The sequence below is a fragment of the Gadus morhua genome, chromosome 19, assembly GCF_902167405.1.
Source record: "Gadus morhua chromosome 19, gadMor3.0, whole genome shotgun sequence".
In the NCBI taxonomy this organism is placed as follows: domain Eukaryota; kingdom Metazoa; phylum Chordata; class Actinopteri; order Gadiformes; family Gadidae; genus Gadus; species Gadus morhua.
The window spans coordinates 18,923,217-18,949,108 of record NC_044066.1 but is presented as its reverse complement, the minus strand read 5'-3'; the positions used below and the strand labels follow the sequence as shown (position 1 = coordinate 18,949,108).

General features: G+C 46.3%; 1 protein-coding gene across 6 annotated transcripts; it reads left to right on the top strand.

Moving 5' to 3' along the window:
• Positions 1-2,877: 2,877 nt before the first annotated feature.
• tnni4a (troponin I4a) lies at positions 2,878-24,866 on the top strand. 6 transcript variants are annotated; one of them, XM_030342466.1, is made up of 9 exons: positions 2,901-2,972; positions 3,287-3,354; positions 19,999-20,034; positions 20,409-20,412; positions 21,693-21,734; positions 22,054-22,185; positions 22,740-22,829; positions 23,643-23,804; positions 24,540-24,866. In XM_030342466.1, exons 1-9 carry the CDS (start codon positions 2,916-2,918, stop codon positions 24,624-24,626), a joined length of 678 nt encoding a protein of 225 aa, XP_030198326.1. In that variant the 5' UTR covers positions 2,901-2,915; the 3' UTR covers positions 24,627-24,866. The 6 variants fall into 6 exon arrangements, with proteins under 6 accessions (XP_030198327.1, XP_030198329.1, XP_030198326.1 ...); XM_030342467.1 differs by lacking the exon at positions 3,287-3,354 and having other exon boundaries at positions 2,878-2,972; XM_030342471.1 differs by lacking the exons at positions 2,901-2,972; positions 3,287-3,354 and adding an exon at positions 16,895-16,927.
• The last annotated feature ends 1,026 nt before the right edge of the window (positions 24,867-25,892 follow it).

Genomic DNA, 25,892 nt, shown 5'->3' with positions numbered 1-25,892 from the left:
GGTTCTGTTTGTTTGTTTATTTACTTTTTGCCAGTTTTTTCTCTAAGACAGGCTGACCACATCTGTTACCATAGAGGAAGTTTCTATTTTTGTGGGTTTGTTTGTTTGTTTGTTTGTGCTTTTTATTCATTATAATGTTGTTTGTTCTGACAGTGAGGTAAGCTGATAAAATCTGTTATGTGAACGCCGTAGTTTCCGCAGCAGAAGTCTCTCCTTGTATGATTGTCTTTGTTTGTCATTTTCATTCATTGCGTTATTTCGGGAAGTTCTCTATACATTTATAAGGAGAGACCAAGAGTGCTAATATGATTCCAATAGCTGTCCCATGGTTCCCCAGATCCCCAAGATCATGTGGCTATCATTAAATCAAGAATAGAAAAGGGGTTGCTAAAGGCAAATTTCAACAAACGTGCATGTTTTGAGGACAAAAACCATTGTAGGCGGCTTGTTTATGTCAATCCATTACTTAACCAGAATTGGGTGCCTCTTTTCAGCTAGATTTTCTTACTGGATTTTTACTTATTTTCAGGACCATCTCTGTGCTTTCGACTCTGTCCCTCTGCAATGATATCATTACCAGAAATGATTTTGTCGAGTTATTTTCATTAAGTTTCACATTTCACTTTGTTGTTGGTTTGAAAGTACAGAAAAAAAAGGTACAATTATATTCTATTGTAGAAAGTGAGGTGAGTTTTTTTAAATTTTCACTAAGAGTCATTCGGGTTGGAGTTGGCCTTTTGCCAATCAGCCATCATTTAACATCAGAAGCCCCCCTCCATCACGAGACCTAGCCCCTCACAGACCCGTCTGGAGACCGAGACCGTCTGGGGGCCATGGCAACAGCCCTGATAAAGGCCGTCATCTTTGTTGTCAACGCGGATAAGTTACCGTTGTCCCCTCAAGTTAAATCAAAGTTTGCTCGCTATCGTCCCCTGCCACCATTGAGACCAATTGCTTCCGTCAACATCGAGATTTCCCCAAAACAATTAGCGCATTTGTTCTCCACGACGTCGATAAACGACGCATAATCCATCCACGTCGTTGGTCATTGATTTATCTTCTCCACAATAAGGACGGGTTCGCTCAAGCATCAATTTGCTCCAATCTAACCCCCCCCCATTCGCCTCTCAACAATGTTTGCAAAGCTACTTATAAGCACTTCACAGTGGGGGGGGGGGGGGGGGAGACCAAGTGGTCCTTGTTTATATGAGGGAGGGAGACAGAGAAATATCATTTGAATAAGCTTTTAATCTGAGCGATGAGCCGCGAGCACTGAGCTGAGCCACTTCCTGTGTGCTCGAGGGAGGCTGCCTTCGTCTTATTGTGACGGAACGTGATCACGGTGAGTACATCAGCCGACGCTAAAGCCCTCGCCGAGTGGACTGGGATAGAACCAGTCCACTTACTGGGGGCAGGGGGGTTGTTTCCAGTGGGAAGTCACCACAACTTTTTGAAGGACTTTGAAGACTACATGATGCGTGAAAGCTGTTATTTGTTGGAGTAGTGTCGTGTTTTGTTTTCAGATTATTATTTTTTTTTTATAAGATGGCGACATGTTAATCATGTTGTCCTTTATCATACAAAAATTGTTAAGGTATTCTCGGGATGTAAAGTATAAACTTTGCTCAACTGAGGAATCTGTACATCAACAATGACAGTTAATAGTGACAATTATGACACGATTATCATTTAGCAGATGCCTTCATCCACAGCGTTACAGTGCATATGTCATTAAGGAGGAGGTATGGGTTGAGGGGCGTCTCGCCTGCTGGACCGACAGTCACACGTGGACGCTGGGGATTGAACCAAGTACCATTGGGTGTGAGTGAAACACCCTGGCCCCCACATTATCTACAACCTAGCTGCCAGGCACGTATTCTCATTCAAATACCGGAAAGAGCGTTTATCGCATACCGCACCAAAAATATCTTCTTTATTGCAGGGAACATGTTCTTATCAAAATCCATCCCAAGATACTTTGATTTCCTTTCCGGAAAGGCCTGTTGTGAGACAGCAGGCCCTGTAAGAGAAATACTCTCGCAGACCGGCATTAACATTTAACCAAAATCCATTTAAATCTCCAGCACTGCTTTGCTTATCATCGTACTACGGGGATGTGAGTTATTTTACACCACAGGTTCAACGAGACGGACATGAAAACGTGAGAGGCCAGGAACGGAGAGGGTGTTTAGGGAACGATGTGGTGGAGTGTATTGTTGTGACAGTCAGTGATTGGTCGGTTGAAAGGACTGAGTCACGCAGACACTGGGGTGGAGAAGGCACTTGTCTTTTGCTAATTACCAGCCCCAACGATTTTTTGTCTTAGTTGACAAGGCCCCAAACACAAGAAAAAAAGCAAGAACAATAGACAAGAATTTGTAGAAGAAGTTGTGTTGGCTACACTACCTCAGAATTGTACTCGAGTTCGGAAGATACAGAACGTCCTTTGTTAAACACATTAGAGTCTGAGGCAGTCTCCGCCTCTTGAAGAAACTTAAGACATGGTTCTGATTGGCTGTCAGCGTTGTCACTCAAATAAATGTAGGGATGATGCAGGTATATTCTTATATTGAAAAGCATTGGTTTATTATGTATTTTCTTTCATAGACCGCTGAGCCATTGTGGCTTATCACATTTTAAATCACGTTTGTTTCATCACAGGTCTGTTCTTCTAAACGCACTGTTACCGGAAGTAGATAACCAGGCGGATCTTGAAGGACTGACTCTGTGAAACTACAGTCCAGGTAACTTAAACCTTTTATTTTTTCCCCAATTTATTCTTTGAACGATATTTTCTGTACACATTGTTTCACGGTACAAAACAACCCAGAATTGAATTTGTAAACGTTGATGTCTTATTTCTTCCGAAACAGAAAAAAACACCTCTCAATCATGCCGGTTAACGCTGATGCGCCATGGAAACAAGCAGCCTCCCTGACGAAATCGCTCAGGGCGGAGAACCGGAGATGGAGGTAAGAGCACCGTCATGGATACTAATGTTCAATGGTGGGTGGTGCTGGTGCTGGTGGTGGTGGTGGTGGGGTGGGGGGGAAATGTCAAAAATAGCCTCAGACAGGAGCAAATGGTTTTTATACACGCCGCTCCAAAACGTCCACGGCTAAGATTTAGAAATCACTTCCTCCTACCTAAAATAACATGTTTTATATTCGGACGTATTCAGCCGTGTTGAGATGTTTTTCATTCCTCTTGGAATATGATATGTAACCAATCGTAGCTGAATAAAATATTGTAGAAAACGTGCCGGTAATTTTGGTTGTGTTCAAAGGTCATTCGGACGTGTGTGAGATGTAAAAAAACGACATCTGTGATAAGGAAGAAAGGGGTTTCCAGAAGGTAAGATATCGCCATAAGAGCACATTTCCACGTGGATGACCCTTGTAAATACACAGTGAGAGACATGTACGTTTGAGATGTGACAATGGCTCTAGCTATTGGGGGTAATGCTGGAGGCAAGTGTAGTGATTCAGGTCAAGAGTCTTTGATCAGAGCTTCTATACAGCCAGCCATCCCAACCGCGTTGGATTCATCCATGAGTCCACTTCTCTTAGCAGTGGGAAAGCAGCCATTTAGTCGACCCAGAATTTTGTGTTCTTTATTTAAGTATCTTTTAGTTGCTATTCTGTTCTGCGCTGTGTTTGACAAAAGGTGACGTAAAAGAGAAGGAAGTAATGAAATGATCAGATCGTGTCAAAAGATGATTGAGATTCATATATCGTTGGCTGTGAGCACGATGCCTGCATCCATAATATAATCACTTCCATAATATCAATAATATCACAAATGAAGTTGCTGCGGATGACAGCGTCTGCTGAATGATGTAAAAGCACAGACATCGTACCATCATAGCAGGCGGGATACCGCTAACAAACAGCTGGAACTGCCTTGAAGATTTGCACTGTGGTGAGGGATCAACAGTTCGTTCCTCTAAAAGTAACTGACTTCATGAATCCTTTTTATAGAGAAAGCCTTATCCTCATCCGGCAATGTCACCAAACTGCAACGCTGTTACAACCATTACACCTGTGTTGCATTATCCGGGGGATGAGTGATGCCTGGGGGACAGAGAACACACGCAGAACGCCTCACCTTGTCTTAACAAACACTCCCTTGTTTGGGATGCCGATAAACACGCGCCTCACGGCTTTCGCGATGAATCGTCTCTTTTGTTTTGTAGACGCCCGGCATCGCATCTCGGAGCGTTTTTTACCTCGGAAGATTGCATCAGAAGCACCGGAGCCCGGCCTTAATTTATAATCCAGCTCTTCTGCTGAGCGTAGACTAGGGGGGGTATCTGTTAGCAACCTCTGTAGCCGGATATATCCCACGCAAGTGAATCCAATCCAATGCCGCCCCAATTATATCCAAACCAATCGTATCCCAAACAATCAACCACTATGATTGGTTGGGACGAAAACACAGAATATCCCAACCAGTCAAATCTCAATCAATCATAGCCAAACCAGTCATAGCCCAACCAATCTTAGCCCAACCAATTATATCCCAACCAATCATATCTCAGCCAATCACAGCCCAACCGATCACAGCCCAACCGATCACAGCCCAACCGATCACAGCCCAACCAATCACAGCCCAACCAATCACAGCCCAACCAATCACATCCCAATCAATCACATCCCAACCAATCACATCCCACCCAATCACATCCCAACCAATCATATCACAACCAATCCAATCACATCCCACCCAATTATATCCCACCTCACCTCAGAGCCACGCTGTGTCGTTACGGAGATTTGAACCAAAGAGGAACTAATTTGCGAGTCGGTTCAAGCTTCCGGAAGGGGATTTTAATAAGTGTGTATCTACGGACGGCCAGTCTGCACAGTGTTGTGTTGGAACCTTGAGAGACACTTTTTTCCAACTTCACTACCGCTGGCCGAGTTTGTTTTAGCCAATTATGCGCTAACATACCCGTGCCTCCAGCAACATGATTGGTCAAAACTCACACAGCCGAAGAAAGTGAAATGCCCCGGTCAACCAGATCTGTGCTTGTTTGCCATCAGACTTTAAAACATTAATTTAAAGTTGGATTTGTTGGACTTTATCCGACCCAATTACATCCCACACAACTGTATCCCCGACTAATTTTCCTATCCAATCTTATCCCACACATTCATTGCCAAGCTCTGTCATTTTTTTGTCGCATTTTTGTCGGAGGTTTCAAGTATCCAAATTAACTAGGTATTAAAAAGAAGGGTTATCTGTCATGTTTTCCATTTAAGTCTGCTTGTGTCATTGTGTGTGTGTGTGTGTGTGTGTGTGTGTGTGTGTGTGTGTGTGTGTGTGTGTGTGTGTGTGTGTGTGTGTGTGTGTGTGTGTGTGTGTGTGTGTGTGTGTGTGTGTGTGTGTGTGGTTAGGTCACTGTGTATGTGTGTGTGTGCGTCAGGTTTTTTTGTGTGTGTGTGTGCATATCTGTGTGTGTGTCTGCAAGCGCTTGTGTGTGTGTGTGTGTGTGTGTGTGTGTCTGAATGCTTGCCTGTGTGTGTGTGTGTGTGTGTGTGTGTGTGTGTGTGTGCATGCATACACACGTGCAAGTGTGTGTGTGTCTTTGTATGTGTGTGTGCATGCAACCACGTGAGTGTGTGTGTCTGAATGCGTGCCTGTGTGTGTATGTGTGTGTGTGCATGCATACACGCGTTTGTGTGTATGTGTGTGTGTGTGTGAGTATGTGCTTGTGTGTCTTTGTATGTGTGCGTGTGTGTGTGCATGCATACATGTGTGCGAGTGTGTCTGTGTGTCCATGCGTACACGTGTGTGTTTTTGTTAGTATGTGTGTGTGCGTGTCTGACTGACTGTGTGTGTGTGTGTGTGTGTGTGTGTGTGTGTGTGTGTGTGCTGAGGGATGGTGGGATGAGGAAGTTGGCGTGCTAAGCGTTTATAAGACGCCACACTCTTGAGGTGTCTTCTCCTGTGTGGGCTGAACGATGACGAATGCGAGAAATAAAAACCAACAGCATCTGTGATCCTCTTCCCGGACTGTATTTTAAGGTGTGTGTGTGTGTGTGTGTGTGTGTGTGTGTGTGTGTGTGTGTGTGTGTGTGTGTGTGTGTGTGTGTGTGTGTGTGTGTGTGTGTGTGTGTGTGTGTGTGTGTGTGTGTGCGCGTGCGGGGGGGGGGACACCGTGGGCAGTATAAAGGCACCTTTAATAGGCTGCTCCGTCAGTGATGTGTGAGGGGGACGGAGGAAAAAAAGAAAAGAATAGACAGGACCAGCCTGACACCCGCTAAGCCTTCTCCCCCCGGCCCCCTGACAGCAAAGGATTCTGGGACGGCAGCGAGCAGAAGCCCCCCTGGCGTGGTGCTCGTGATTATCCTGCACCAACGCACAGAGTGGCTCGGGAATCAGCGGAGGCTTAGCACTCCTCAACTCCTCAATTAACATCGTCACAGATACACAGTGGGCCCTGTGTGTGTGTGTGTGTGTGTGTGTGTGTGTGTGTGTGTGTGTGTGTGTGTGTGTGTGTGTGTGTGTGTGTGTGTGTGTGTGTGTGTGTGTGTGTGTGTGTGTGTGTGTGTGTGAGCATAATAGCCACAGACAAGGTGATTGTGTGCGTGTGTGTGTGTGGATAATAGCCAGAGACAAGGTGATTACTTCTGTGTGTGTGTCTGTTTGTGTCCATGTATGTGCATGTAACAGTCAGGGCAGGTAGCTCTGAGTGTGTGATATGAACACATGTAACAGGAAAACAATGGGCCCAGGGTTGCCCACACAGTTTTCCTTCTCCCGTAAGGATGTCTGGCTGTGACTGTGGCCACCGCTGAGTACATTTGTAATTGGCCATCGCCCCGGCCAATCAGAACACAATAAATCTGTTAAATGTAGCCTAGCCTGCTAATAGCCTCTGTGTGCTTGGATTGATGCCCACCACTATCTGTGTCCGTGTCCTTACACCTCCATCTGCATTACATTCCAAAAAACAAAGTTATATGATTAAGTTTTTGCTCTAAAATGCTACAAGGCTGATCTCTTGCAGACGGATCAGCAATTTGTTCAGGGTTATAAGTTAATAAGCTCGCACCTTACGCTTTCTGCCTGCAGTGAAACCTTGTTTGTTGTGCGTTCGTTAAAAACATATTTTTCCATAGGGAGGCTATGAAAACTAAATATAATCCTCTACACTTTATGGTTGGTATTTCGATATGTGTTTAGTTTTTTAAATAATAATAATTAATAATTGTGTGTATATTTCTTTGCCACTTAAGTGTGCACATAAACTCAGGGGATTTAATATTGTTTGTAAACTGGTTCCTGCGGCCTTATATGGGCCTACCCAGCTAGCTCACGTTAGCATGTTAGCGAGGAAGGAGGCATGCTAGCAAAGACAGAAATGCTAAAGTGTTCATTGATAATTGGCAAACACAAGAACATAAATGTTAGCAAACACAAAAAGGGAACAGAAATGTTTGCAAATCCACAAATGTTGGAAGACGTTTTTTCAGACGTCTGGTTTGAGGAATGCTGGCAAAATTAGAAACGTCGGCAGAAATGTTAGTGATTTCTTATCTTCCTCCTTCAACCTCATTAAACCTTCTCTGTTCAACATGTTTATTCAGTTTGCCTCCAGCTGACAGCGCCAAGGCTGCTTCCGACTTCCCTCATACCTTCTTCACAACTTCATATGCCCCCTCTTCTCATCCTGTCACGAGCAATCTCTTTCTCACTACAAACACTTCCCTCAGCCTCCCCTGCCTTTAGATCATCACCCCATGTATCTCTATCCCTCCCGCTCGCTGTCTCTCGCTCTCTCTCTCTCTCTCTTCCGGGGGTGGGGGGGGTAGGGACGGTCAGTATGTATGCTGTGTAGGGGGGTTGGGGGGGGGGGGGTGAGTGGGTTGGTTGTTTGACCCGGGGTCAGGCCTGTCACGGCTGCACTGGAGATTCTTGGCAGAGATACAGCGGCTGTTGTTTGAAGAATGGCCCTCAGTGAACCCTGGGCCATGTACCCCCCCCCCCCCCCCCCGAAACCTCCACCACCCACCCACGCACCCAACACCGTGAATCCCCCTGACAGGGCACGCAGGGCGTTATCGAGGCAGCCTAGCCATGTCGGAGACCCGATAGGTCAATTTGATGGGCTACTGCCGGGTGGATGGGCGGGAACATGGAAGCCCTCCTCAAATGTCACGCAGGTACGCAGCTGTTGCAAAATAGTCAATGTCTCCTTGCGTCGGCCAATAGATTTCTCTGTTCCATTTCTAACAGAGCGCCTCCTTCGCGCGTTCACAACTATTTTTGGAACGGGAGGACAGTTCGAATACTGTGAATGTGTCTATATGTGGTGGGTAACGGCGATATTAATAGATGGACGCAAATAAATACAGTTGTCTTAAGAAACCTTGGTTTGCGCGTCCCCTATAATTTGGTTCATACTTATGTATTGGGGCTACAGCTGGAAATTTGCCAAATAGACTAAAGCTGGTCATTTTATTGTACAGTTAATCAAAGGGGACTGTCAACGAAACCATAAACAAATTGACTTAAATATTTCATAATGATTCTAGCAGTACCCATTAGGGGAACTAGAACCCCAGATTTGCGACATACCATCGATAAGCTTACCATTCCCGCTATACCATCGCGTTTATCATCAGGATAGCTTACAATGTTCAGCACTTCAACACCACAAAGTGTTGTGTGTATTACATGCTTCTATTTCTGGGTAAGGTCCCCACCATGGCTCCACTTCCGTATAGAAGGATGCAGACGTGATTCTTTTGACAGCGCGCTACCTTACTGAAAAATGGGATGGATCAAAATCACTGTTGCCTTATCGACAGCGCCTGGGCATGATCAAACACTGCCCTGCCAAACGATACAGCATGAGTGAAGTGTTTGTGTGTGTGGGTGTGTGTGTGTGTGTGTGTGTGTGTGTGCGTGTGCGTGTGTGTCAGTCAGGTCCGAGTGACAGACAGCAGCTACAGCACACCTGCATGAGTGACAGCAGCGTCGCTTTCCAAAGCAACGCAATTAAAGCCTGAAGAACAATAATTGCCGACATGAAGGAGGAGGGCCATTACGGCTGTCAGAGAGGCACCATTAAAAAGCGTTCTACTCTGGTGATGGGAAATCAAATTTGTATTCTGCAGTTACTGGAACTCTCCCCACCGTCCACGGTCTCCCTCCTTCGCCCCCCTTTCCTCTTTGTATTAGAAAACTGGATTGATTGCTCCTTGCTCTTGGCACCCCAGTTTTCATTATTATCTTTAACGACTGTCACCGACATGTTTACAAGGCCTGTTATTTGAAAGCGCCGTCATCAAGTCCTCTTCTTCTTCTTCTTATTCTCTCGGCCCGCACGCAGGGGTTGTTTTTTTAGCAGCACAGCAAGGCAGAAACGACACCCCCCTGTGGACGGCGGTGGTACTGCACCTCTGGCGATCATCTTAAGAAATCCAGCGGAGAGGGGGAGCTCTGTGAGACTCTAATGATCTGACTAGCTAACCACCTCAGCGACATGCGTTCCTCGAGTACTTTCATGATTTCCTTTTCTTTTTTCTTTGGCGAGACTCTTTCAAATCACTGACGAGCAACACCGGGCCTAGGAAACATATTCCCAAATAGCCTGCGACCAAAAAGACCCACACCAATGCTGCATGACTTTGTCAAATTGGGTTCGAGGGCTTAAGTCACTGGTGTGTGGTGAAATTGCCCATGTGTATGTGGGTCAGATTATCTATTGTGTGTGGTATGATCATAGAAATGCAAATGGGCTCCCATGATGCCAGAGTAGAGGACCATTTCATCCAGCATCTATCACATGGAATGGCTTCCATTGCTCTATATAATCATATGCTCGTATATTGTGAGTAAGTCAGTCTCTCCCCCTTTCTCTCTCTCTCTCTCTCTCTCTCTGACAGTATGACAAGCTCTGTGGTACAGGAAGCATTTGGAATACGTATCAAAGGAGCAACCTTTGCTTCCTCTCCCACCCGGCCATTTTACAGTGTTGGAGGGAGCACAGCTTTCTCGCTTAATATTTGATAGCAGAGGCCCAGAATCAACTGACAGAGAGTAGGAAAAACCTTTGGAGGAGTTGAGTTTTTAGGTCAACACAGAGTCCCTCTCACACTCGCACTCGCTCTCGTTCTCTCCTGCTCTCTCTCTCTCCCTCTCTCGTTCTCTCTCTCACTCTCTCTCGTATTCCCGCTCTCTCTCTCTCTCTCTCTCTCTCTCTCTCTCTCTCTCTCTCTCTCTCTCTCTCTCTCTCTCTCTCTCTCTCTCTCTCTCCCCCCCTCTCTCTCTCTCTCTCTCTCTCTCTCTCTCTCTCCTTTTCCCTCTTCTTCATTTATATTGGTGGAAATGGTTAAGGACAGCTTAGAGAGATGGGGAGAGCGAGAGGGATTCGAGATCCATCCCACCGAGGCGTACCGAGATGGTGTCGAGGGGATCCTTGTTGTGGATGATTTGGGGGGGTTGTCAACCGAAGGAAGACGCCGCCGCCGCCGCCGCACCTGTTCGCTGAGCGGCGGCAGAGGGGGAGAGGAGGGGGAGAGGAGAGTTAGACGTACATCTTCACAAAGGTGCTGGAACCAAGAAAAACAATGTGTCAGCCGCCGGTGAGAATGTGTGAAAACTTTTAATTGAAAACATAGAATCCTCTGTCGACTTCGTCTGTCTTGAGGTCGCCACTGAACTCACCCGGTGAGTGCCAGGTTAGTGGTGAAGCTGCTCTTAGCTTAATGATGGATTTATCCCCGATAATCAGTCCGGTATTCAGCAAGGGAAAGCAACTATTTAAGTATTGGTGCTGAATTTAATAGGCATGTGGATTTATTAGAGGCATGCTTCCAAACTCTTTTTAAATGAGTCATGACCGTGAACGAGAGTCGGCGCTAAGTGGCGTTTCCAATCATGGAAACCCAACAAAAGCGTCCGTAATGAAAGCGTCACCGATCAAACTCCCCGTGACTTCCCGATAGGCCCAATCCGCCTCCGAATGAAGAGGTACTGGAGCAATGCTCGGGTGAACGGGGCTTGAGATCCCTGTGATTACTGTTGGCTGGAAAGTGTTGTCTTAACTTAACGACTTAATACTTCCTGGCAGGCGCTTTTACGCCGCGACATTAGCAGACACGGTGTGTGTGTGTGTGTGTGTGTGTGTGTGTGTGTGTGTGTGTGTGTGTGTGTGTGTGTGTGTGTGTGTGTGTGTGTTGTCGAAGAGAGAAGCTGTCAATGTGGGGGGAGGGGGTGTACATGTGTAGCCATGTTTATGCATGCGCATATAATGTGTGTATTTTATTACACATTGTATGTGCCTTTGTGTTTATATTTGCGTCCTATATATATATGTTTTTAATTCTGCATGTGTCGCAAATGCAAGCTTGTGTTTGAGCATGTGTGTGTGTGTGTGTGTGTGTGTGTGCAGTGTGTTTGCAGTGTGTGTGTGTGGGGGGGCTCGTGGGGGAACCAGGTTACACCATCAGTGTGAGGGGCACAGCGAACTCATTACAACCCAATCACATTAAAATGAGAAACACACAGTGTCAAGACCAAGATTTAGACAGGGAGGAGGAGACATTCAATTATATTAATACTGCATCTTCATTTGCATCGGCCCGCCAGTGCCAGCCTACACCTGTCATCAGACGCAGACAGGAGACACTTGTTGTTGCCAGGGGATGGTTTAGACGCATTACTTCAGTCTATGTACACCTCGTTCTGCCAAGAAAGGGAAATACATTTTCTTGTGTGGATCCAAATGAGCGTTCTGGCATTGGGAGGATTTGGGAGTTGATGAGAAAACCGTGCGTTTCATCAAAGTTTCTCACTGTTGTGACTCAATAGTAACTTTTTCTTTTTCTTGCCCCTACAGCTTCAGATACATCCAAAACACAAAACCACAGAATGCTAGTAGATGTGGTTTACTGTTGGTTAATCCTCCTCCTCCCATCTCCCCCTCCTCGACCCGTCTTCAGCAGGTCATTGATTCTTCTGCAGGTCAAAATCTTTCTTCACCAGAGGATTCTGTTGCAGCTTCTTGTTTCTCCCTCCTCCCTGCCAATACTCATCCTCTTCATTCCTTCCATCATCCTCCTCCTCCTCCTCTTCCCCTTCCTCTTCTTCTTCTTCCTCCTCCTCACCCACCTCCTCAGACTCCTCTTCCTCTACCTCTTTCTTCTCCTCTCCTCGTCCTCCTCCACCTGAGGTGCTAGCAGGAGTGTGAAGAGATAATGACAGTCTGCCATCCTGCCTAGCGACAAAAGCCAGGGGGATATCTTCCACACCCAGAAATGTCAAGATGAGCTTGAGTTCACCATTTTCAACCGCCTTGTTGCCTTGATCTGTGAAACTTAAGTCCAAATGTTACCAAGCATTGCAGTGAGCAACCCACACACACACACACACAACCCGTTTCAGTAAATTTGTTCTGCTTTCTGCTGTGTGTTTTGCAAGTAAACACTGGTTCCAGTTTCGCTAGTTTGTAGTTAGTTGTTCAGTTGTCTGTTCAAACAACACATAACTACAACCATATAAATAACTCCAAAAAGATTCTGCACATTAAAGTTCCTACGAAACAACTGGAAAGGGTGCAGTAGTAGAAACACAATTTCAGAAGGATGTTACATATTTTAGTGGTGGTCGAATGACCACCATGAAGTTATGGTTATAACGATAGAACACAGGATCTCAATTCAACACAAGATCTAAAAACAACGCAGTGCTCAAGTCGGGGTTCGCAGACGTTCTCGGAAGAGATGGGGTCGTCTGATGTTTCTCGAGGAAGGACTCTGAAGATCGCGGGGAGCTAGGAAGCCTTTCCCACCATCAGGGTGCAACAGATGAAACGGGCACTGGGCTGAGAACGACTCCCATGCAGTCTGAAGGCAGCGCCAGGCTCTGCTCATTAGTGGTCCTCAGAGGATGTGTAGGGACACCGAGATGTTATGTATATCTGATGTGAGCGAGTGAAGATCAGCTACTATAGCATGAGCACCGACATCAAGGCCTTTGTGCGGGGGTGATGCAGGGAGCCAGTGGAGGGAGTTGCAGAGGGGCCTGACCGGCTGCACGTTTGGACCTGGTTCAACAGGCACACACGGCTGATGGGTGGGTTGGTAACGAGTTTTTTGTTAACGATTAGTTTGTTAACAAGTCGTTTGTTAACAAGAGGAGAGCTATAGAGTCGTTCGCTTACAAGTCCTTTTTTTAACAAACGGATAGCTATAGAGTCGTTCGCTAACGAGTCGTCTGTTAACGAATCGTTTGTTAACGAGTCGTTTGTTAACGAGTTGGCTCTAAGAGGTGTACTCTGGTCTGCCAGCTTCCTCGCATATATCTGACGAGCAGGAGTCGTTGTTCTTAGTTTTGATATATCGTCGCAGTAAAGTGTTGGAAAATCCGTGACATAGATTAGAAATAGATGACATCAATTCAACATTAACAACGGAGAGTAGAAATGATGGAGGATCCGCGGGATCGATGTAGGCCATGTTTGCAATGCTGTGTGAACGTGCAGACATGGCATGAATAATTGAATACGACTAAATCAGATACTACCCAGCGCATCGTAGAACGAACGCGCAACTATCGCGCAGTTCGTTTTCACATTAAATGGGAGGCACCACAGAAACATATCAATACATAATGTGACAAGGTGCCGATTAAGGAGCCGTCACCAGCCCATACCACTTGGTTGGTTATTCCTGTAGTAGCTGATTGGAAGTATGAATTCTATATTTTTGTATATTGTGGGGTCCTGTTTTTCATCCCCACCTAGAGACCCTGTCGTGTCCAACGTCTAACCGCCCCCCCCTCTCCCAATATATATTGTTGTATAGTTTCATTTCATCAAGGGTCGCGTTCGTTTGAGGATGTGTGCCGATGTGCACGTGATCGTGAACGCTCCCCCTCATTGCATACAGGTGTGTCTCGTCAAGTCTCAGTGGACCGGACTCAGTGGGACTGGAAGGCGGGGGGGGGGGGGGGGGGGGGGGGGGGGGGGGGTGTTGTTAGGGCTATTTCCATTGGGGTCACTGAAGAAAATAAACCCCAGTTGGAAGACCGTTAACTACTATTGGAAATTTAGTAGCAAGATACATTGAATTCAGACACACGTCGTTAGCATCAGATGTTTGGCATCTTTCTCAAGGACTTTAGACATCGGGGTAAGGGATCCTACCACAAATTGATGGTTTATAACTGCAATTTCTTTCAATATTTTATAAAGAAATGGCATATATCACTGGCACATCGGCAATGAAAACAGATGTTTTGTACTGTATGCTGTTAACGTCATGGTTACAAATGTACAAAATAATTACAAAATGTGTGATTCACATTTTCATCTAAAATGCTACCAATATTCCGCCAGTATCATGAAAATGTCCAGATATTCTTTAGCCACAAAAAAGTAAACCAAATCCAATGAATAAATCAAATCAAGCCAAATAAATCATATTAGTGTTTCCATTTGAGATAAACTCCTAACTGTGCTGGAGAGATGTTCCCTCTCAGACAGCCTGCATGTACCACTGCGAAAGGTCAGAGGTTAATCCTAGGCCAATTCAATGGCAACTCCTCTCCCCAGTGCACTTAATGAAAGTTTATTTAGACAATGGAAGATTTGTGAAATCCTTCTTGTATTTGGCAGCCCATGCGCCTTTTTTTCCAAATAAAATCGGCAAAAACTCATCAAGTCACAGACAGCGTTGCCTCCTACCAGATGGCATGTATTAAAAACCAAATACCTAACAATGTCAAAATAACAACCAATAGAAACTCTTGGGAAACCGCAACCCACAGGGTTTATTTATGGTTTAAAAGACAACTTTCTGGTGTAAACTTTTAAAAAGTAGCTCTTATTAAGTCATTGATATTCTCTTAAGAGCCGTGCTGAGATTTTCCCATCACTTCCTGCTTGGTTCATCTCCCAAACCCTACTGTAAAACGCTTCAAAGGGCGGTATTATCTTGGTTTTTGTTTCTGTTGTTGTCAGTGGTGATGTGTTTGTCATGTGTCTACCTGCGTCCGTAGGGACCGTCTGAGCTCATGGAGGAATGCATTCTGTGACAGTATCACATTTCTTTGTATCCCTCAGAGCACTCAGCTGTGTGAAAGTTATTTGGATCATGGAACAATGCGTTGTGATTATTCCTGCTCAGTAGACCACTTCTTTGGTCTGTGTGTGTGTGTGTGTGAGTTTGTGTGTGTCTATATGTGTCCCCGTGTGTGTGTGTGTGTGTGGGGTGGGGGGGGGAGGGGGGGGGTTGATGGCAGTCTGTGTGTTCCTTTTCCATTAGCGGTAACACTTATCTTAGTGTGCATGTGTGTTAATGTGTGCTATGGATTATGGATTGTTGTTTTTGTGTGTCTGTCTGTGTGTGTGTCGCATGTTTGCATGTGTGCATAGTTGTCAGTGTGTGTGCATGTTTATGTGTGCATGTTTATGACTATGCGTGTTTATCTGTGTGTCTATGTTAGTGTGTGTGTGTGTGTGTGTGTGTGTGTGTGTGTGTGTGTGTGTGTGTGTGTGTGTGTGTGTGTGTGTGTGTGTGTGTGTGTGTGTGTGTGTGTGTGTGCTTTAGTCTGTCTGGCTTCATTCATATGTTCATCGACAAACACTGATAGCGTTGCATGCAAATTCGTTTTCTGCACCTACTAAACAGGGTAATTCAACACACACACACATGAACAGCATCACGTACACCTACCTAGCCACACACACACACACACACACACACACACACACACACACACACACACACACACACACACACACACACACACACAGACCCCCCCCCCACACACACACACACAAGACCCCAACAACGCAGCCCATTTTTATTTTTTATGGGCCCCACCACATCTATTTGTGCCAAGGTACACGCGTGCCCACATCTCCCCGTTTAATGGCGGCGCACTGCAAGGTCAGACTGATTTAGAGAGACAGACTGCAGCGGCACCACCTCACCCCTTTACCTACCACCTCCACCTCCTCCACCTACCACCTCCACCTCCTCCATCAACCACCTCCACGGACGCACATCCACACACAGCGCGCTGCCAATGGCCCTGGGTCAGGCCTAAAGAGCCACCTGTGATTAGTGGTGTGTTGCCAAAGCCCACTGTGTGTGTGTGTGTGTGTGTGTGTGTGTGTGTGTGTGTGTGCGCGCTCATCGGGTATGCAGAGCTTGTGAGAAGCTTTATCACTGCACCGGAAACATCCCTAGCAAATGTGGGTCTCTTTGTCCCATAAAACGCATGATTAAACAATTATGGGGGCTCGCGTACGGCCTTCCACACCTGACATGAACCTCGAGTGAATGTTGTTGTCTTTGGAGAAAGGGGGGGGCTTGGGAGGACGCATCTCGTTTAATAAGCGCTAGGGGAACAAGTTGTCAGTGTTGTATCGGTCCCTTAGCCGCCGTTAGTTTGAGATTTAGGGTTTGGGTTGAACGCGGTGTCTTGGGCCGTTTGTGAGTATGACAAATCAGGCAGTGATCTGCCGCCTCACTGCGGAGGCGGCAGAATATCGGCGGTCTGCATGGGCGCCAGGCGGGGACATGTCTCGAATGTCAACACCTGAGCCGATGCCGTTGAACAAGGTGCGAGTCGACCCCGGTTTACTTCCATAAAACCCTACGCACAAAAGAAAGACCACCCTAACGAATCAAAGACCCACCTGTTCACACGGCTTAAATACTCCCTCTGTCACGTTTTTCTAACAAAAGCACCCCTTTTTTGTCTCGTGTTTCCATCGTGTAAAACAAAAAAAGGACAAGGTTGTGGAAAGCAGGTTGGTGGTTGGACCAGGACTAGGGACTAGGCTGTGGGGGGGGGGGGGGCGATCACGTGAAGAGTGAGTGTAGCCTTGCCGTTCCTTATTTAAATTTGGCAAAGTGTGTGCAGCGCACACACACACACGGGACTCGGCCTCTGACTGCAGGTATGGCAATGATGCTTCCCCACACACACACACACACATGCCATTGTGACCAATGTGAGGGCAGTAGGCGTAGCAGAGACTCTTATAATAGACGGCCATTCATGGTGAGGGGTCACTTGCTCCTATAAATCAATACACGGGAATTCGGCGAAGGCACTCTTTTCGTAGTGCCTGCCGTCGACGCTAGCTGTACAACCTGCTACTCACGTCGCTATACTCTGAAAGGGATCGTCTATCTCCCACTCGCTCCCTCTTGCTCGCTCGCTCTCTCTCTCTCTGGCTCGCTCTCTCCAAGGTGAGTTTTGGATAATTGAGTGTTTGGAGAAGGACAGTGAAAGCGCTATTATTTGAGTGGCTTGCTTCTGATTATTCAAGTGTGTGTTTGTTTTCCACAATCAAGGCTGAAATCAAATGTTGTTGATATTGTCAAGGAGCTAATTGTCTCGCATGTGTGCGTGTGTTTTTGTTTGTGTGTGTTGGGTCTCCAAGGAAATTGGCAAATTCATAGAGGGATGAATATAAATTGTTGTGTGCCGGCTTCTGTCTCTCTGTGTGTGTGTGTGTGTGTGTGTGTGTGTGTGTGTGTGTGTGTGTGTGTGTGTGTGTGTGTGTGTGTGTGTGTGTGTGTGTGTGTGTGTGTGTGTGTGTGTGTGTGTGTGTGTGTGTGTGTGTGTATGAGTGCACATGGCTTGTAGCCCCCGCCATTCTGTGTTTTGTGCTGGTCACAGATCATTTCTCTCTCTCTCTCGCCTCTCTCTCGCCTCTCTCGCCTCTCTCTCGCCTCTCTCTCCCTCTCTATTCTCTCTCTCCCACTCCCTCTCTCTCTATTTCTATTTCTCTCTCCCTCCCTCTCCCTCTCACCTCTCTCTCCCTTTCTATTCTCTCTCTCTCTCTCTCTCTCTCTCCCTCTCTCTCTCTCTCCCTCTCGCCTCTCTCTCTCTCTCTCTCTCTCTCGCTCTCTCTCTCTCTCTCTCTTTCTCCCTCTCTCCCCCACCTGCCTCAATGTGTTTACTACAGCCGTCTCTCCCAATAAAGCTGGCTTTTACTGCTGTCAGATCGCTCACTTGTAAAATGGGGCCTTTTCCCCCCATTCCCGTTGCCTTCTCATAATTCATATTCATTATGTCCCATTAGAGTGCGAGTCGTGTGTACATGTGGGGGGGGTGATTTGTAGCCCCGCGTCTTCAGAGACCCACAGGAGACGTGGCCTTGTGCAGCCGTGCTTCTTTCATGCAATACGCGCCGGACGCAAAGCCATTGATCACTGGTTATCAAGGGCATAGGGGCAGGTGTGTGTGGGTGCGTGTGTTCGTGCATGTGTGTATGAACATGTGTGTGTTGGTGTGTGCATCTGCATGTCTGTCTTTGATCTGTGTCGTTTTTTGTATGGTATTGTGTGTGTTCATACGTGTGTGTGTGTGTGTGTGTGTGTGTGTGTGTGTGTGTGTGTGTCGTGCGTGCATCTGCATATCTCGCTATGAATCTGTGGGGTTTTTTTGCGGGTGTGTTCATGCATGTGCGTGTCTGTGTTTCTCTGTGTGTATTTGTGTGTGTGCGTGTCAGCGAGCGTGTGTTTGAAGCTGTGTGTGAGAGTATGCGTGAATGTCTGCATGCACACGGCTCTCACAAGACCACCAGCAGCACTGGGGGCCTGGGGCCCCAGAGTTTGACCTGACCTTTATGTGTGTGGTAGCGTCAGGCTGCCCCCCCCCCCCACGCACTCGCTCCTCCCCTAATGCAGGGAGGGGGAGGGGAAGGGGGTTCATTAACTGGAACTCGTCTGTTGCGTTTTCTTCTGCACCGCCAAACATGGAGGCGGCCATGACATCCTTTCCCTCGCGTCTTGTTCCTTCTAAGACATCCGAGGTGGAGGGGGGAGAGGAGTTATCAAAATGTATTCTCTTTCTCCTTCTTCTTCTTCCTCTTGCTCTTCTTCCTCGTCTTCTTCTTCTTCTTCTTCTTCTTCTTCTCTTTCTTCTCTTCTCTCTTCTTCTGTCGTTGTCGTCTTCTTCTCCTGATTCGTCTTCTTCTTCCTCTTCTTCCTCTTCTTTCTTCTTCTTCTCATGTCTTTCTTCTTCCTTCATTGTTGTCGTCTTCTTCTTCTTCTTCTCCTTCTCTTTCTTATTCTTCTTCTCCTTCCCCTTCCCCTTTTCTTTCTTATTCTCCTTCTCCTTCTCCTCCTTCTTTTCCTTCGCCTTCTTCTTCTCCTCCTTCTTCATCTTCTTCTCCTTGGTTGTCACTTTTTCTGTGCCGTCATGCGTTTTCCTCCCCGGGACCCTATTAACCTGCGGCGCCCCCTGGGGGGCCGACGGGGCCGGGTCGCCTCATTCCCTGCCTGTGATGAAGGCAGACAGGGGGCCGGGAAGGTCAGGGGGGTTGGGGGGGGGGGGGGGGGGGGGGGTTTGTGGGGTCCTGTTTTTCATCCCCACCTAGAGACCCTGTCGTGTCCAACGTCTAACCCCCCCCCCCTCTCCCTCCCCTCTGGGGAGGGGGGGGATGGGGGGGGGGGGGGTGAGGGGGGTAATAGCGTAATAGCATTTTCAGTTCTGCTCTCGAATCACAGGACAAGATACAGCGGCGCTTGGGTCGGCAGAAAGGGGAGTGCGACTAAGAAAGGGCTTTGCGGGCCGTCCAACGCCATTACATTCTGAGGACCACCTCAGTGACCCCAGGCCGCGTGTCGATGGCCTTCCATCCACTCCAATTTTTGTGCAGCCATTTATGTGGCCAGGCTCTTGTCATTATAGGAAATGTAATTGGGTTACAGCTGCCACCTATATATATATATCCCCAACCCCACTTTATAGTTGGTAACTGGAACCCAATTACATTCATTTCGTCTTTTAGCAGATCTTTCATCTCTAAAATCCAAAGTCTAAAGTCATCCACTTAGTGTGGGTGTGTGAGCGAAACGCAGAACGCGCAAATGAACCGGGTCTAAAAATACTCCCTCACATCGCACGATGGTTGCATTCAGTGCGTGCTGCTTGGTCCGTGTGCGTATGGGAGGTGCCACAGCTGCAAATGTGGGCCACACAATCTCTTACCAAACTATGTTGGCTCTCTATTAGGAAATCAAAGGGACGTACAGAGACCATGTCGGAGGGGTGAGTGTCCTCTCTCGCCACTCACACCACCACCACTCACTTCCCCATCTCAAATGATAATGTCCTTGTTATTGACCATTGGTGGAAACTAAATGTTTTGCTCTCGCGCTCTCTCTCTCTCTCTCTCTCTCTCTCTCTCTCTCTCTCTCTCTCTCTCTCTCTCTCTCTCTCTCTCTCTCTCTCTCTCTCTCTCTCTCTCTCTCTCTCTCTCTCTCTCTCTCTCTCTCTCTCTCTCTCTCCTCTCTTTCCCCTCTCTCTCTCTCTCTCTTCCCTCTCTCTTACTCTTACTCTCTTACTCTCATCTCTTGTTGTGTGTTATTTGTTTGTTTGTTTGTTTGTTTGTTGGGTTGGTGACTTTCCATTTTGGGACACAGACCTGTAAGAAAACATTTGTTTCTCTGCACTTAATTTGGCATGCTCTATTTTTCCTGTGTTGCTTTTTAAAAAAAATGCATGCTTTTCTATTGTTTCCACCATTGGGGTGACATTATGTTGCTAATAGGCCTAATTATATAAGGCCTGTGGTTAATATCATATACAAAATGGTGTGTGTGTGTGTGTGTGTGTGTGTGTGTGTGTGTGTGTGTGTGTGTGTGTGTGTGTGTGTGTGTGTGTGTGTGTGTGTGTGTGTGTCAAATTAGGTTTTACTACTAAGCATGCTGCCTGAATCCTTTGCCTAATCCCATTAGGCCTTTTATTGGGTGAATTTGTGTTTTCATACACACTGCTGTGAGTTTGTATTGTAACATAATATGTATTGAACACTAACTACTTACATGTGTTTCTAAATAATTGAATTACAGTCTATTGAAGCATTTAGAATGGGGATTAATGCTTCATTCATTTTCTGTAATTGTTCTTTTGTGTTTAATGTCTTTGTCTATTAAACCAACAATGTTATTTGAATGTCGAAGATATTATAGGGGTAGTGAATCCAAATCCTTCAATGTTTGTTTTAAACGTAATACATCTTAAATGATTGTCCCCTTAGTAATCTATGCCTTGTTGTCATTGTTACTCAAATAAAACCGCAAATTAAGGAAAACGAGAGTAAAATCCTATGTTTGTGCCGCCCGTTGCCAAACCGTCTGTGAACGTTCCAATTTGTTCCCGACGCTGACAGCGTCCTTTTCTTAACGTCAAAGTGCCTTCACCGAGTCACTTCGACGTCACGATCAAGGGACTCTGGCGGCGAGGTGTCTGTGGAGGCGTCCAAATGGGGGATCAGCTTTTGGACACTTTAGTGTAATGCCACAGCAGGTGGCGCATTTCACACACAACATCGCTTATTATAGCGCTCGTACACAACAACGGTACTAAAAATGTATCACAATGTTGGCTTGAGTCACAACCAGAGATAACAACATCCCCCACCCCCTGCCCCTTACCTTCTCAAACACATTTTTCATTTTTTTAAAATCTCTATGTAGTTGAATTGGAGCTGAATTCGGGCGTTCACACTTCAAGGATTCTCTAGATTTTATCCTTATGTTTTCAACATATTCAACCGAAGTTGAATTTCAACAGTCTTCAACATCAATCTGGTTGTAAATCAGAGACATTCATGTATTGTGTATCAAGCTAGCCATCTATGTGTGCACCTCTTGTAGCTGTGTGAACGTATGTGTAAAGGTGCCGATTTATTGCCTCTCTTTCAGAAAAAATCCAAATACTCGGCAACGAGAAGACTTCTATTGAAGGTAAATCCACTCTGACATAAAAGCATTTGGCAGGTTTGCTAAGACCCCAGGTTAATTGTTGACATTTTCAAGTTTTAAGTTTTAAATCAGCCATGATTTTTTTCCGTCTCACCTCCTTTTGGGGTGTACACTCATAACCATATTGGACAGCTCCTATTTATCTTTTGGTCGTATTACAAATGGAAACCAAAACTTTGTACATAACACAAAAATATTATTTTGTTAGCAAGCAGGCTACAGCGTTTGCCACTGATGTTTTGATAGATAATCGATGGTTATTCACTCGTTCGTTGTTTATTAAGGTGTGGTTATTCAACAGGGCAAGCTATTGAGGAAGGCCGAGGCCTTGCTGATTGTTGAGCAGACAACCAAGGCTGCTGAGAGAGAAGCGAAGCTTAAGGAGAACTGTCCGCCCCTCAAACTATCTGGCCTCACTGTGGAGGACCTGCAGGTAGACGCACTCCTTACTTAGCCTTTTGATTCAATGCGAGACTGGGGAATGGATAAATATTGTAGCTGGCACAATATTTAGCTTGGCCATTTTGTTTGTTACCGATACTGATCTTGAAACAACACTTGTAGGTGCTAGTTTATAGAATACTATTTATAGATTCTCAGAAAATAAAAGCACTCTGGATGATGTACTGCCAACACGAAAGGTGTAGGCCTATTTATCGCCGATATTCATAGGTAAAACAATTGTTACTTTCTGTTAATATTAGGGCCAAGCAACTTTTATTAAATGCAATTCTTTTCGATTTTTCCTCCAAGTAAACACATATTCTCTCAAAAAGACGTGGGTTTGAAAAGGCTTCTCGACAGCTATCTTGCCGCAAGCCCTGCGGAAGTTCAAAGCCAGGCTTTTAGCCTACATCTCGTCTGATGATGCATCACCTCTGACTGCGCTTTTATTCTTCTCCCCACTTCCTTCCACATTGGTTAGGGCTTTCACTATAAGAGCGCCTCGTTTTTTTCCCCTTACCCCTTTTGTTTTTTACATGGCAGGCCCTCCTCAAGACCATGCACAAACAGATTGACGTCCTCGATGAAGACCGGTACGACCACGAGGTGAAGGTTGCCAAGAATGAGAACGAGGTTCGTGTCTTTGTAATGGAAATGAACATAAGTTGTCAAGAGTACTGACGGGCCGCCAGCTCGCCATCTCCTCTCGGCGAGCACTGAGCCTTTGAAGATCAAAAAAACGAACGCTCCAGTCTTAATCCGCCTTCCATTAAGGATTACATTTATTTACCTCTTGTATATTATAAATTTAATTCTTATATCCCGTATCAGAAATCAATGGGGGCTGCAGAGATCAGGTTAATGCGGCCTGTCAGACTCGGAGCAGAGCGTATGTGCCCTGACAGGAGGCATTAAGCTGACCTCTGCGGCTTTCATTGATTTCTGATAGGGGATATATAACTGTAATACCTGGGTCCGTGCACGCTACGGGGAGTTGAGCCACGATCCCAAAGCCTTGACATTTAATATCTGTCGAGTGAAGGGCCATGACGCCACCCTGGTACTACCATGCTGAGGACCTGTATACTGACGCTGATAACCTCCCCATCCCCCAACGCACACACACACATACACACACACACACACACACACATACACACAAACATACACACACATGCACATACACACATGTATGCACACACACACATGCACACATGCACACAAACGTGCACTCACACATGCACGCACGCACGTACACACGCACGCACGCACGTACACACGCACATATACATACACACACACATACACATACACATACGCACACACACGTACACACACACAAAAACACACATGCGCACACGCACCTACACACCCACACATACACATACACCCACCCACACACGCACACCAACACAAACACGCCTACGCACACACCCACGCACACAGATCCAAGTTCTGACACATAAGGTCCGGGAGCTGAAGGGGACGAAGAGGCCCAACCTGAAGAGGGTGAAGAAGACCGGGGACCTGGTGCTGAGCGGGGCCAAGCTGCCCGCCAAGTCGGACTTCAAGGTCGCGCTGAAGACGGTGAAGAAGGACGAGGAGAAGGTGGGTCTTCGGCTCCAACACTCCCTACGCCTGTAGACGTCGTACGGACACTTCCTACGCCTGTAGGCGTCGTTTGGACAATGCCTACCCCTGTATATGTCGCATGGATACTCCCTACACTTGTATATATCATATAGATACTGCCTACACCTATGTTCGTTCAGATGCCTTTCGTTATGGACTTACTTCTTTTTTATTTCACCGAGCAATAGTTTTTATTTGAAAGCAATTGCTTTGATTCATCGTGGTATTTATGAAATCATTTCTTCTAACCCCTGTGACTGCAAATTGCTCAGTGGCATTCATGTAACCATGTAACCATTCTCTCTCTCTCTCTCTCTCTCTCTCTCTCTCTCTCTCTCTCTCTCTCTCTCTCTCTCTCTCTCTCTCTCTCTCTCTCTCTCTCTCTCTCTCTCTCTCTCTCTCTCTCTCTCTCTCTCTCTCTCTCTCTCTACTTCTTATTACTTCTCACTCTGCTTCACTTCACTCTCTTGCTCTTTTCATCGGCTCCTATACCCTTGCTCTTGCTCTCGCTCTCTCTCTCTCTCTGCTTCACTACGTCTCTCTCTCTCTCTCTCTCTCTCTCTCTCTCTCTCTCTCTCTCTCTCTCTGCTTCACTACGTCTCTCTCTCTCTCTCTCTCTCTCTCTCTCTCTCTCTCTCTCTCTCTCTCTCTCTCTCTCTCTCTCTCACTCTCTCTCTGCTTCACTACGTCTCTCTCTCTCTCGCCCTGCAGAAGGAGGAGGTGACTGACTGGCGTAAGAACGTGGAGGCCATGTCTGGCATGGATGGGAGGAAGAAGATGTTTACTGCTGCTCAGTAGGGAAAGATCCACCAATGTTCAGCGGCGTGAGAACTCCCTCACATTAATTTCCATAGTTCAGCGTGGTCTAAATTGTACGCGCTAATTGCTAGATGAGTCGCCATATGAAGATATGAAGAGATTGAAATAACCATTTTTCTTTTTGTAAAGTGGAATGTGTGACATTTAATTTAAACGCTTTGTACTGTTGTAAAAAAAATAATAGCAATAGAATCAAATAAAGAATATATTCATACTGAATTGAACTTGTTACGTTTATCCACTGAAAGACTCAATGAGGAAGTATTCTGTGCGCTGCGGTGATCGTCCTTCTATACCTTTTGAACTGTGGGGGGCAGTATAGGTCAGGAGGCAGACATACAACAACACAGAGCACTTTGACAAAGTGTGACCGCTCTAGCATTATCTCCACCAGGGGGGGTGGCCCAAACATGCCAACACATCAACGTCAACTTCTGTAAAAGTAAAGTTGAGGCATAAATACAGTTATTTCTTGTCTCCCACTTAATCTGGCCCAAGGTCATGAGGTAGGGGAGTGTGTGTGTGTGTGTGTGTGTGTGTGTGTGTGTGTGTGTGTGTGTGTGTGTGTGTGTGTGTGTGTGTGTGTGTGTGTGTGTGTGTGTGTGTGTGTGTGTGGAGGAGGTAGGGGAGTGCGTGTGTGTGGGGGGGGGGGGGAGAGAGGCGGGGGTAGAGGGTGCCTGTCAACAGACCCCCCCCCCCCCCCTCCCTCCCTGATTCGATTCCAAATATGAATCCAACTTTATTTAATCATACTTCAAAAGTGACATTGTGCAGTGCGCTCGGCTGTTCTTTGTGTGGTGTGACTTTCAAATTAAAAGTTTGTCATGACAACTGCAATTATTGTCTCGCCTATCACGCTCAGCCTTCCTCCCTGCGTGTTGTATAAAGAACACACAGCCTTCTCTTTGCTGATTGGACGCAGATGGGGGGGGGTCAGATCCATGGTATAATCAGACATCCCCCACACAGTGTCAGAAAGCTGCCCCACGTACGACTCTTCACCAGGAATAGGAATCAAAAGAAGGCATTGTCAGTAGCAAAGCGTCGCGTCAATGCAGCTTAGGGGTGACACAAGCAAGAAGCAGGCCTCCATTTTGAACCCACCATTTTGGAAGAATCCGTTTTGGCAGTTAAGGGCCTGCATTTTAGCTGGAAGAGTTTCTTTGATCAAGTTTCTTTGGAAGACGTATCATTAAAATGTTTGTATTAGTTTTGAAAGGCTCTCGTGTGATGTCCACGCTGTGT

What these genes read in the sequence shown, in the direction of transcription:
- tnni4a (XM_030342466.1), top strand. Translation starts at nt 2,916, where the DNA reads ATGGAAACAAGCAGCCTCCCTGACGAAATCGCTCAGGGCGGAGAACCG. An exon ending in GCGGAGAACCGGAGATGGAG is followed by an intron (nt 2,973 to 3,286) that starts GTAAGAGCACCG and finishes TTGTGTTCAAAG; the next exon opens with GTCATTCGGACGTGTGTGAG. An exon ending in TTGCCAAGAATGAGAACGAG is followed by an intron (nt 22,830 to 23,642) that starts GTTCGTGTCTTT and finishes CCACGCACACAG; the next exon opens with ATCCAAGTTCTGACACATAA.